This window comes from Notamacropus eugenii, chromosome 6 (genome assembly GCF_028372415.1).
Source record: "Notamacropus eugenii isolate mMacEug1 chromosome 6, mMacEug1.pri_v2, whole genome shotgun sequence".
Classification (NCBI taxonomy): Eukaryota; Metazoa; Chordata; class Mammalia; order Diprotodontia; family Macropodidae; genus Notamacropus; species Notamacropus eugenii.
Window position 1 is genome coordinate 321,567,265 of NC_092877.1, and position 13,292 is coordinate 321,580,556.

A 13,292-nucleotide genomic window follows, 5' to 3' on the forward strand; every position below is an offset into this window, starting at 1 on the left:
AAACGACAGCTGTTTATATCTGGGTGATAAGCCACGTTTAACCTGCAATTACACGATTCCGCTCGCTCAGTCTGCTTCGTCTCAGAGGGTCAGATTACCCCCTCTGCTGTCGCTACAGTCCTGACTTTGCTCGGTCTTTGGGGAAGGGAGAGCGGGCGGACTAGCTGGACAATGGGCTTTCCCTAGGCAGCTGTCACGCTGGCCCCAAGCAGGAACCTCAGGACGCCCGCCGGGAAAGACTGGGTAGCCCCCAAAGCCAGGGTATGATCAAGGCTGCGGCCCCTCCCCCCCGTCGGGCAATGGCCACTTCAAGGTGCCCTCAGGCTGCAGCCTGGGTGGTGACCCAGATGCGTGGAGTGGGAGCAGCGTGGGTGCACCGGGGCTGGGGGCGGAGGCGAGGGCGGAGGCGCAGGGCTTCCAACTTCCTGAAGGTATAGAAGAGGAGCACCCTCAGTCAGCACCCGAGATAGGGCTGCTCCGCTGCCCTCCTAGCTGCCCCGGCGGCAGTAACGGTCCTGTGGTATCAGGTTTGCTTCTACCAGACTGACTGACCAGACGCACCGAGAGACCCCGCGCAGACCATGAAGGTCCAGTTTGCCCCCATAAACATCCCCTTGGAGAGGAGGCTGCAGACTGCTGCCGTGCTCCAGTGGCTCTTCTCCTTCCTTCTACTGGGTAAGAGGTCTAGCTGGCTGGTGGGTTGGGGATGCCCCCTGCCTTACTGCTCCCTTCCTGCCCTTGGCGCTCTCCAGCCCCAGAGAGCCCCCTTCCCAGCGTCAGCAATCCCGGTCCAGAATCTGGGTCGTGCCTCTGCCTCCTGCCGGCCACCTCCACATGCTAAGATCTGTGCTAAGTAGAAATTTGGAGAGTTATGGTTCACTCACCCAGCCGGCTATGGGCAGGACAGCTGACCATCATTTAAGTGGAAGTAAATATAGGTGCCCCTCTTTTTTGGAGTCAAGCATAAAAAAATACACCAGGACTTCACAGCAGCGTTGTTGCCCGCCGCCAAGACAAATAATTGCATTGACCTTTTCCTCCATTTGTGGAGAAGAAAGCGGAAACACTGGATCAGTACACTTCAGGCAACTGGATTTCTTGAAATCACTGGACCCAGGAACATTTTACAGGCGTGTTTTAAGTTCAGTCCACAGCTTACACACTTAATTAGACTCAATTGTACAGGGCAAAGACAGCCTCCTAGAAGGAAGCTTGCCTGATGGGCTAAGACACCTTCCCCAAAGGCACTTTCTTCTGCAAGCTTGGTTTTGCCATTGGTGAAAATGGGAAAATTGACTTGGGGGGGGGGGGGGGGGGTTGGGGGTTCTCTGGACCAAAGCTGTCTGCAGAAACTTTTTAATTATTTTTTAATTCTGAATTTCTTAAAAATAGACATTTCCATATAGAGAGCAGAACACAGAAAGAAGATCACATTTGAAACTAAGTGTCCATTTCATATGGCTTGCATTTGTGGAAATTATTTTGTGTTCTGTTATCTCTGGTCTTATATGCCTCCTGGGGCCTAAAGTGCAAATACAAGCAATGATGTTGTTTGCCTGCAGTTTACAGAGTCTTATCCTGGAAACTGGGGAGATACAAAGTTTAGATAAGACTAGGACCTTGTCCTCAAAAAGCTTAAGATATAGGAGACAGGGGAAACACAAACACAGGCACAATAGCCAAGATAAATGCTTTGGGAAAGTCTAAAACCAAGTTGTTTGAAGGCAGAAAGAATCTATAACAGAGCTGCTTGAGAAGAGGCCTGGGGAAATCCAGGAAAGAAGAAATAGTTTTTTGAGTTGGATTTTATAGGATAGGTAGAAATTAAAAAGGTGTTGGGTTTCCCATCCTTGAGCCCCTCTCTATTCTATTCCATCACCAGTCATTATCCTAAAGGACAAGTCCGATTCTGTAGCTTGTGACCACACCACTGAGGAAACTCCACTGGTTGTCAGTTGCCTGTAAGATACTGGTCACACGTCACTTCCTATGTACTGACTGGGTCTCCTATTTCAAATGTGCCCCCTCCTAAAACTACCTTTGCTATGTTATGGACATACCTACTTGGGTATCCCTAACATGAGTACATACCTAAGCTTTTTGAGGTCAGGGACCCTTTCATCTGTGTCTTTGTAACCCCAGGGCTTAGCGGTGCCTAGGACTTTCTTTGTAGGCACTTGATAAATGTTTGTTGATTGATTAAAGATGAGGAAGGAAGGCATGCCAGGCACAGGAATAGAAATAATGGAAGCCCCAGCTTAAAATGTGCTGGGGGCAGAGAACTATTTGATTTCATTGGAATAGAGTATAGGGGAAGAAAGATAAGGCTTGAAAGGTAGGGAGGCACCAAATTGTGGAAGGTCCATAGATTGAGAAGGGAGCAGAAAGTTCATCTAGTCTAGCCCTCTCATTTTACAGAGGAAGAAACTAAGGCCCAGGGTGATTGAGGTGGCACAGTGGATAGAGCACAGGCCTAGAATTAGGAAGCCCTGAGTTCAAGTCTGGAAGTAGTTTTTTTTAATTGTGTTTTACTGGATGAGTAGAAGTTAAAGAGATGATTGGTCCCTCATCTTCAAACACCTTCCTACTCCATTAGGACAAGTCTGATTGTGTCACTTGTGATCAGACTACTGAGGAAACCCCATTGGTTTCAGGTACTCCCTGTGTGACTCTGGACAAGTTGCTTAACTATTCTTTGCCTCAGTTTTCTCAACTGTAAAATGGGGATAATAGTAGTACCTACCTCCCAGGTTGTTGAGGCTTAAGTGAGATAATAATTGTAACTTGATTAGCATAGTGCCTGGTATATAGCAGGCACTATAGAATTGCTAGCTATTATTAGCAATTATTATCCTTCATTGTCACACAGGTACTAAGAGGTAGAGTTGAAATTTTCATCAGTCTCCTGTCCTCTGACTAGCATCTGTCACTCTTTCCATTATAATATGATACTAGACAGGAATTTGTACTTTTGGTGGTAGACAGTAGGGGAGCCCCTGAAGATTTTTGAATGGAGGAATGACACACAATACAGATGACCCTGGCAGCAAGCTAAGATAATGAGGATGAATTAGAAGGAGGAGAGTGGAAGCACTTTCCACTTCCCAAAAGGCTTATTCCTACAGAACGACTTTATTTCACCTTTTATTTAAGTTATTCAGTTGAAAATATTTATTAAGTGCTTCATCTTGGAATCAGATCAGACTTTGAGTAATGATTCTATTTTAAAATATAATTATATAAATAATATAATTAATAAATAAATATAATTATATATTATTAAATATAATATAATTAAATAATTAGATTCTGTTTTCAAATAATATTTACTTCCCATGTAAAAACAATGAATTCCAAATTCTCCCTCCCTCCTGCCCCACTCTAGAAAGAATAAACAATCTGATAAAGGTTATACATGTGCAAGCATGTAAAATATTTCCATATTAGTCATTTTGTGGAAGAAAATGCAAAGGAAAGAAAGGAAGAGAAGAAAGGAAGAAAGACAGAGAAAATTCTATGTTTCATTCTGTATTCAGACACCATCAGTTCTTTCTCTGAAGGCAGATAGGAGTTTTCAATCATGAGTCTTTTGGGATTGTCTTGGATCATTATTTTGCTGAGGAGAGCTAAGCCTTTCACAGTTCATCAGCCTTGTGATATTGCTGTTACTATGCACAGTGTTTTCCTGGTTCTGCTGACTTCCTTCTGCATCAGTTCATGTAAGTCTTTCTAGGTTTTTTTCTGAAATCATCCTGTCTTGAGTTATAATTCTAACTGTGGCTGTAGGATCATGGACAAGTCCCAGAATCTCAGAGTGAGAAGGGACCTCAGAGGCCATCTAATCCAAACCCAGTTCAGAAGAAAGAACAACACCTCTTATAAGTTCAAATCTTCACTTGAATGTGTTCAGAAAGGGAAACCCCACTAACTCCTTGCGGCATCCTAGTTCATTTTGAACAGTTGGATTTGTAAGAAACTTTTCCCCCTTACATGAAACCTAAATTTGCTTCTTTGAAATCTGAACCCATTTCTCCCAGTTCTATCCTCTGGGACCAGGTAGAACAAGTCTAATAAACCCTCTTTAATGTGGAATAGGGATATAGGGACCATACCAGTAATTAAATTGATTATAAGGATCCCATGTAAATAAGCTCCCTCTACCAAGTCAGGGCAGTACTTTCTCTTGTAGAGACACCTTAGTGGCACATGGATAGTGCTTGGACCTGGAGTCAGGAAAACCTGAGTTCAAATATGGCCTCAGACACTATGCGACCCATGGCAAATCACTTAACTGATATCTGCCTCAGTTTCCTCAACTGTAAAATGGTACCTACTTCATAGGGTTGTTTTGAGGCTCAAATGAGATATATATAAAGCTGCTCAGGACAGTGACTGACACATAGTAGTGCTTAATAAATACTTATTTGTCCCTATTCCCCACCCCTATACCCATATAGTCTTAGAGAATTGCTTATTAAATGATTTGCCAGTGTTATGTAATAGACATTAAGGTGTCAGATGCAAGATTTGCACACACCTGGCTCCCAGACTAGTGCTATACCCACATGTGCACCCTACAAAAAAAGCCAACAAAAGCTGTCATCCCTATTGAGTCTTCTCCAAGTAAATGCCTCCAGTCCCTTCGGATGCTCTTTACATGACATAGACTAAAGCCCCTTTAACATCCTTGTTGCCTTTCTCTGCTTACTCTCTAACTTATGATATCCCCTTTAAAGTCTTCTCTGGACTAAACACCACCTGTTCCTTTAATTACCAGTCCTCATAATTCACTTAACTTCTCCAGGATCTGATTTCCTCATCACTAAAAGTGGTGATGACAGAACCTGCATTACTTACCCTACAGGTTGTCTTGGTTTTTGGAGGCAACCAGGATCAAGTGACTTGCCCAGGGTCAGACAGCTAATAGGTATCTGACATTGTATTTGAACTCAGGTCCCCCTGACTCCAGGGTCAGTGCTTTATTCACCTAGCTGCCTTCTTAAAGAATTGTCTTAAAGAAAATTCTAGGGAAATCATTCCTGTTGAATAACTGTATCTGCTTTTCTGACACATTAAAATGATTCCATTTGTATTTTTTTTTTGGCAAGTGAAAACAGAATGAATGGCAGCTACAATTATTTTGTATTATCTGCAAAGGTCTCTAGATCATACTAAAAAGATGAATTGAAATTCCAAAGTTTTCACAGTGTTGCAGTAGACTGAATTCAAGCTGACGGATAAACATAATCAAACCTTGGGATACATCCCAAGATTTCAAAGAACTTTTATAAACCATTGGTTTAGATTCTATACCTTTGGGGTATATAACAAATAAAGAAACTTGAGATATTGGAAGCTTTTAGCTTGGCTGTGGTAACTAAGACAGAAGAATTTAGTAATATGAAGTAAGATCTCAGACTCTGGAGCTGGACATTCTGTGTTCTGGATTCTAGTGTTTATCCATATCCCTTTTGGTTTTGGTTTCATTATTTTCTGTTTTCAGCATGATTTTGGGGTCATTGGGGGATTTGTAAACTAAAACAAAATATTCTTCTAATAGTACCCGTTAACTAACCCAGATTGTTAACACAAGAAGGTGCTTTTAATACTATTAGCATTACAAAATGTTTTTCCTCAGTAGAAGCTTGTGATTTATATATTTTTATTGTTCTAAGAAAATATGCTTTTAAAACAACAATTTCCATACGCATAGACTAAAAAAGCAGTAGAGAACAGATTAGCATGTAGGAAACTGTAGACTATAAAGCTGATCTTCATACATGAAGCTTATTCTGTCACATCATCTGAGCAAGATTTCTGAATCTTTTGTATCTCAGGAACTCCTGTGGGCTCCTCAAATGAAGTTTTAAATGTATAAAATGAAACATGTAGGATTACTAAGAAAATTAATTACAATGAGATGTAGTTATGTGTGTGTGTGTGCATGTATGTATGTGTGTATAGATACACATTTTTATTTTTAAGATGCCTGGTCAACAGGTATAAATCAACTGTTCCTTTTCAAGGGTTCTTAACTTACAGTCTGTGAACTTGTTTTTGTTTACACACACACACACTATAGATAGATAGATATGTGTAGATAGATATAGATATATGCATCTATATATGTACATATACACATATATATAATCTATATAACAAATGTATTTTTATATCTTTATATGTACACATATTTATATATGAATAAATATATATTTTATAAATTTTTATATAAATTATATATTTTTATAAATTTATTATTATTTTATAATTTATATTTTATAAATTATATGTAATATATTCATATATAAATATATGTTTATATTTGTATAAAATATATTTCATACATATACAATATAAAACATATAATATAAACATATTTATTTAAATATATGTATGTGTGTACAGAAAGTTATATTTCTATCTATAGGTATATAGATATACACGCACAAGCACTGTAATCTAGTAAGAGGTAGGGTTTTTTTCCCTCTTAAAAATTAGAATAATAAGTGATATGAAAGTTATTAAGAGTAATTTAAATGATATTTTCATTTTGGTTATAAATATAACCAAATTGGTCATTATTTCACGTAAAAGATAAGTTACCTCCTAGGGTTTCTCCTCGTAAGCATGTTGTTGAGAGGTAGGTAGGCTATTGAAATAAAATTGTTTCATTTTGAAGAAAGGGATATGCCCCCTGATATTTTATTTTTAGCCTTTCAGAATTGCTAGAGGAAAATTTTATACAGAGCCTAAAGCCTCCAGATAATTGTGATTCCTTTGAAATACATATAAAGAATAGTCTTTATTAAGCACTTATCAAGTAGTGTTAAGTGGTGGGAATAAATGTAGAAGCAAGCTAGATGATCTCTGTCCTCAGGAACCTTGCATTCTGATGGGGAAAGACCACATATAATATGGGGCTGGAAAGTGGGGGGGGAGGGAGGGAAATACATTCCTTTATACAAGCAAAGGAAGCAGAGCAACATTTGGGAACTATAGCTATGGGAACAAGTGACCCCTTGCCAGTCATGGGAGGCATGCCATAGTTCTATCCACTTCTCCAGGAGGGGGGGGGGCGGGAAGGTCCTAATAGAGAATAACTATAGGGCAGTCAAGAAAAGGCAGAATTCAAAAGATCTTCAAAAACACAGGGTGCTCAGAGCTCTTCTAGGCTATGAGGTCTACCATTTTATCCCTTTCTTTGCTGAAAGTCTTCAACTTAGTTTACTGAGAATTTCCTCCCTTCCCAAGTGAGAGTGCATCTCCAATTTTATAATGGCAATCAATCTTGAAATAATATTTGCTTTCTAGACACTGACTTTACAGCCTGGAATGCAAAGTAAAAGATACTTGTCAGGGATGTAGCATGGGGAGTAGAATGTGTAAGTGATTAAGGGACAACCATTACAGAGAGAAAACTTTCAATGAGAGGATTCTGATATATTGGTGATTTGTTAGTTTCACAGCTGTGAAGTATTTGTTCTCAAGGTTTCTAGATCATTCATATATAAAAATTAATATGAGTTTATTTCCAGAATTTTATTTTTGCTAAAATATGGGTGGAGATAAGTTCCTCCACCACTTGTAGGGAAAGTGGAAGTCTGCAGAGTTTGGTGCATTGGTGGAAGTGGAAATGTAAAAGGATTGGCATATGGCTTTTGACCCTGGATATTAGCTTAGGCAAACACAGCAAACATGTTTTCTGACCTTTGTTTCCAGGGGACCAAATATAATCCTTTGAGTGAATACCATCAAGGTTACTTTTGAAAAAATGTGCTTATGGAGGAGTAGATTTTTATATCCCTTCACCTTTGGTCCACAATTTAGAAGAATCAAATTACTAGAGAATGTTGGATGAGATAAAGGTAGAAAATAAATATAACTTGGCCCTCTAGCTTTGAGAATATTTTCTTTCATGCCAATTTAGGCCCAAGGAATTAAATTACAAAATTTGGTATGTCTAATTTGGAAACTGAGGATAACGTTCTGAGAGTGAGATCTAGTGAATAGTAAACTGAATCTAGTGAATTGTGGAATTCTATAGTGGAAGACTAAAAGCTTTAAGCTTGAATCAGTCCTCGGTTTCCCCATTGGTAATGTGAAGACAGTAACTGGTCTTCTTGTGATGCCTCACAAAGTGCTTTTAATCAATGAACAAATAGTTATTAAGCACCTGCAATGAACCAAGGACTGTGTTAGGATTTGGGGTTACAGATAAAAAAGAAAAGGGGGAATGGAACAAGCATTTATTAAGTACCTACTGTGTGCCAGGAACTATGCAAAGCACTTTACAAACATCTCATTTGATTTGATCCTCATGACAGCCCTGGGATGTAGGTGCGCTTTTATAGTTGAGGATATTGAGGCAGATGCAGGTTAAATGACTCGTCGGGGGTCACACAGCTAGGAAATGTCTGAGGCTGGGTTTGAAACGAAGTATTTTTGACCTCAGGACCAGCCATTTAACCACTGTGCCATATAGGTAGGGCAATCATTGCCTTCAAAGAATTTGTATTCTATTGGAAGAATCTAGTTTATTCTAGGAGAAGTGAAGGCAAGAGTGTGTAGAATAAAAGCAAAATCTACTTCTCCCCTCCCCCCATATACTGACTGAAAATGAAAAAAACAATGACACTTAAGCTGAGTATTCTTGTCATTAGTAGAAGTATGTTGAAAACAATAGAAATAGACCATAACAGATCCAACTGTCTGACCATCACATATATACATAGGTATCAAAGAGAAAACCACCAACATCTGGATTTTCAAAGCTGGAGGGGCATGACTACCCAGAGTTTCACCTGGCACTTGAATCTTCATCCAAGCCCCCAAAGCAAAACCTCATCTCAGAATATACATACACTTTTCAGAGACTAGGGATACAACCCTTATGACCCAGTGCCTCATTAGAAATTAATAAAAGGTATCTGAGACCTATTAATGGGCAGGGAAGATCTTTAACTCTAATTAACATTACACTCCACCACCCAAATGACATACATTTGTGGGGAGCATAGAGAATGAGGATATATAATATGTAAATATATAAATTATATATGATTATTTGAGGCAGGAGTGAACATTCTCAACTACCAAGATTAGGAAAGGCTTCCTATAGGAGTTGGCATATGAAAAGAGCCTTGAAGGAAGCCAGGGATTCTAAGAGGTAGCGGTCAGGAGGGACCCAGGCATTCCAGGCCTGGGGGGAAGGGGCAGACACTGCACAAAAACATGGAAAAAAAATAAATTTTCATGATAACTTTATTATGTATTTAGAAGGAATAGCAAGTTGTATATTACAGATTTACAGTTTCATGTGTAATTATTTTTATTATACTATATTATTGAAATGCTTGTTTTATTCTATGAATTAAAAATTAAATAAGTAAAAATTTGAAAAAACCATAGGGATAGGGGATGGAATACTTATATTGGGAAACAGTAAGTGGGCTAGTTGACTTACTAAATTTTCAGAAATTTGGAACCAAACAAAATAAACAATTTCATATATATTGTGAAACAGTAGGAGGGGCTTGTGTGTGACACAGAATCTCTGCTCTGTAAAGCATACTTAAGTGAATGAGTTTAGCTAGAACATATAGCCTTACTTTATTCTCTTTGCAAACATATATGTTGTTTCCTTTCATAGAATATAAGCTCAGTGAGGGCAAGGATTTGTTTTTTTGGTCTTTTGTTTCCATTCCCAACACCTAACATAGTCCTACCACATAATGCATGCTTAATAAATGCTTGGTTACTGAATGATTGAACACAGTGTAGATAAAGGGCAATAATAAAGGGGGGGAGCCTGGAAACCTAATCTGGAGCTAGATTGAGAAGGGCTTTTAATGTCAAATTTTAGGAGGCCTCACAGGCTCTCAAGCCAAAGGTTATTTCTGGTTCTGAAAAGAATGACTGCAAATATCTGGGAGAGGCCATCCATGCCAAGAACTTCCTGCTAGAGGTGAATGGCTTGAGATGGTTAGTGATGTGAGGTGTTCAAGATGCTTAGAACCAAATAACTAGGGAAGCTTGAGCCTTCTCCAAATGCATTTATCTAGAGTAAGCAGATTTTAGGCACCTGGAATTATACCAAGGAGAGGTAAATCAGATAAGGACAAGGAAGGAGCTGATAAAAGTCCTTTGGCATCAGGTCAATTGCTCATTGTTTCATTCTATGCTACCCTTCCTTCCTCTAGGGTATGAGTCTTCTCTAGTCTAATTACATTAGGAAGCTTTATGATATTATAAGGATGGGTGTAGTTAGAACAATGTCATCTAGTATCAGTCTGGAAAACCTTTCTAGAGCTAGGGAATCATTTTGTTCAGACGTTATGCAAAACACCCTCTCTGAAATCAATCAACATTTATTAAATATAGTTTTCAGGGGGAGAACGCTAGCAGCCGGGGTTGGGGATTGGGAAAAGTATCTTGAACTTAGTTTTGGAGGAAATCTATGAGGTAGAAGGAAGAAGGGAATACATTCCAAGTATTTGTGTTAGCCAGTGTAAAGGCACCAAGAAGGGAGATGGCAGTGATGTCTGGAAGGGTCACAGTGAGGGAAGAGGAATAATGCGCAGTGAGGCTGGAAAGATAGTTTGGGGTCAGGTTGTGAGGGATTTAAAAAACTAAACAGAAGAGTTTATGTGAGATGCAAGAGTAGCCACCCAAGTTTGAGTTAAGGAAAGATGTAGTCAAATTTATATTTTTTTTAATTGGATTTTTTTCAATGAGCAAAAATCCACCCTCACCGCCTTCAATAGAGAAAGAAAACAAAACCTCTGTTACAAACATATAGAGTCAAGACCCCCTCCCCCCAACCCTTACCCATAAATGTCTTTACCTCTCTTTTAGGAGATGTGTACCATGTTCTATCACAAGTCCTCTGGAATTGTTATTGTCCATTACACTTGGAAGAGTTCCTCAGTCTTTCAAAGTTATTTGTCTTTATCATATTGTTGTCATTGTGTACATTGTTCTCCTGGTTTTTCTCACTTCACCTCTCTGCATCTGTTCATGCAAGAGTTCCTAGGTTTCTCTGCAATAATCCCCTTCATTCATTATTTCTTACAGTATAAATAGTATTTCGCCATTCATTCTCTCTCTCTCTCTCTCTCTCTCTCTCTCTCTCTCTCTCTCTCTCTCTCTCTCTCTCTCTCTCCTCTCTCTCTCTCTCTGTCATGGCTTTCAGGTACAATGATGATTTTTCAATTATCTCTCCTTGATCTGCTTTTCAGATCAGTTGGGGTTTTTTGGAGGAGGGGGTATGAGATCATTTATATCTTGTCCTTTTTTTCCCTTATTCTTTTGACTTCATTTTAATATTTCGTTTTGTATGATGGAGTCATTGACCTCTATTTGGTCTATTCTAATGTTCAGGGAGTTGATTGTTTGGGAAATTTTTGTACCACTTGTGCCAAGCTGTTAATTCTCTTTCCAATTCTTGCATAACTTTCATTTCTTTTCCAATTTGTTCTAGTGCTCTCATTTAATTAACAAAAGCATTTTAAAACTTTTTTCTTAAACTCATGCTGTGTTTCTTCTCAGATTTCTAGTTGAGTTTATTCCCAAGCTATACACTTCTGAGACGTTGCTTATAGATGTTTTGGGGTCATTCTCTTCTTCTGGGTTTGTGTCTTGGGTGTCCGTGTCAACCGAATAACTTTATGGTGAGGTGGGTTTTTTTTGTTTGTTTGTTTTATTTGTTTATTCTTCTAGTCTGTTTCCTGACTTTGGACTATATATTAAGGCTGGGCTCTCTGCATTTCTGAGGAAAATGTCTGGGCTGCTCCTGCTGTAGTTTTTTAAGGATATTAATTATTGTGTTGTTTTAGAGACTCAGGGACACCTCAACTTGGGAACCGACAAGCTTTGAGTGTTCCCAAAGTTATCTGATCCAGAGCAAAATTTGATTGCTGCCCACCTGAGCTCTGCCAATTCCAGACCTGGGTTTGGATCTGAGCAAAAGACTATGGACTTGCTCTTTTAAGGAATCCAGTAGATTGCCACAGTTATCCAGCTGGAAAGCTCACTGGTTCAGTGGGACAGAACTGTAGTTTTCCTTTGGTTTAGAATTCATTCCTTGGTTATGTCTTTTCGGGCTTCAGACTAGACTACAAGCTGGAACTGAGATCTCATTCTCCTCCTAGGGTTTCAGTCACATGGCTGCTACTTGCTTCTGAGCTTGCCTCTTGCTTTGTACATGGGTTAAGTCCCATCATTTTTCCTAACACTGGCAAGAATTCCCTCTTCAGTCCCCCTTTCATTTGTGACCCAGAACTAGGTAGTGAGCAACAGAGCTGCCAGTTGGTATTTATTCCTTCACCTTACATAAATTTAATCCTTTCTTTGCCAGATGCAGGACCTCTTCTTGCCCTGGAATGTTCTGTGGTATATGGTCCTAGTCAAACCACATCCTCAGTGTTCACAGACCTTTCTGTCTTCCTATACTCTTCTGGACTAGAAAAATAATTCATTGTGACTTGTTGAAATTAGATTTTTAGAGCAAGACTCTGTCTGGTGAGTTTCCCAGATCTGTGTGGAGGAGGGGTGGGGGATATCTATTGCTACTACTCTGACATTTTGCTCACTTGTCCCTTTCTTTGCTTTATGAAAACATAATGTAGTCCCATGTCATTTTCCCATTTGGCAATTGGGCACATTTTAGAGAAAGTTTGTCAAAATGTATAAAGGAGAGGGGGGTAAATATAGATTTTAGCATCATCTGCAAAGAGATATAATTATATCTATGGAAACTGATGAGGTTACCAAGACAGAGGATGTAGAGAAGAAAGAGCCTATGTCAGAACCTTGGAGAACACCTATAGTTAAAGAACTTGATCTGAATGAGGAACCAATACCAGGGATTAAAAAGGGACAGTTAGACGGAAGGGAGACACAGGAAATAATCATGTCATGAAAGTTCAAAGAAGAACACGTATCCAGGAGAAGAGAATGATCAACAGCAGGAAGATTGAGAAGGATGAAGATTGAGCAAATATGATCAGATTTGGCGTTTTCTTTGGGAATTTGCCATTTGTTGAGAACTTTGAAGGAGATTCAGTAGAATTATTGAGTTGGAAGCCAGGTTGCAAAGGGTTGAAGATTGAGTGACAGGAGAGAAAATAAAGATGAACATATACAGCTTTTGCAAGGAGATGGCTGAGAAATGGAGCAGAGATATTGGATAACAGTGGCTTTAGAAAGAGGGCGCTCATAGTTGATGGGATTCAGAAATGAATGTAGATCACTGTGGAAACCACAACAAATACTTTCCATTCCATGCTTAT

The 13,292-nt window shown here is 39.2% G+C and overlaps 1 protein-coding gene across 1 annotated transcript in view; it reads left to right on the forward strand.

Annotated features, from left to right (window-relative positions):
• The first annotated feature begins 402 nt into the window (after window positions 1-402).
• The window catches only part of MOGAT1 (monoacylglycerol O-acyltransferase 1), a 34,867-nt gene continuing 21,977 nt past the window's right edge, over window positions 403-13,292 (forward strand). Inside the window, exon 1 of the mRNA XM_072617945.1 lies at window positions 403-675. Within this exon, the coding sequence (XP_072474046.1) occupies window positions 582-675 (94 nt within the window). The 5' untranslated portion in view covers window positions 403-581. The remainder of the gene's footprint in view (window positions 676-13,292) is intronic.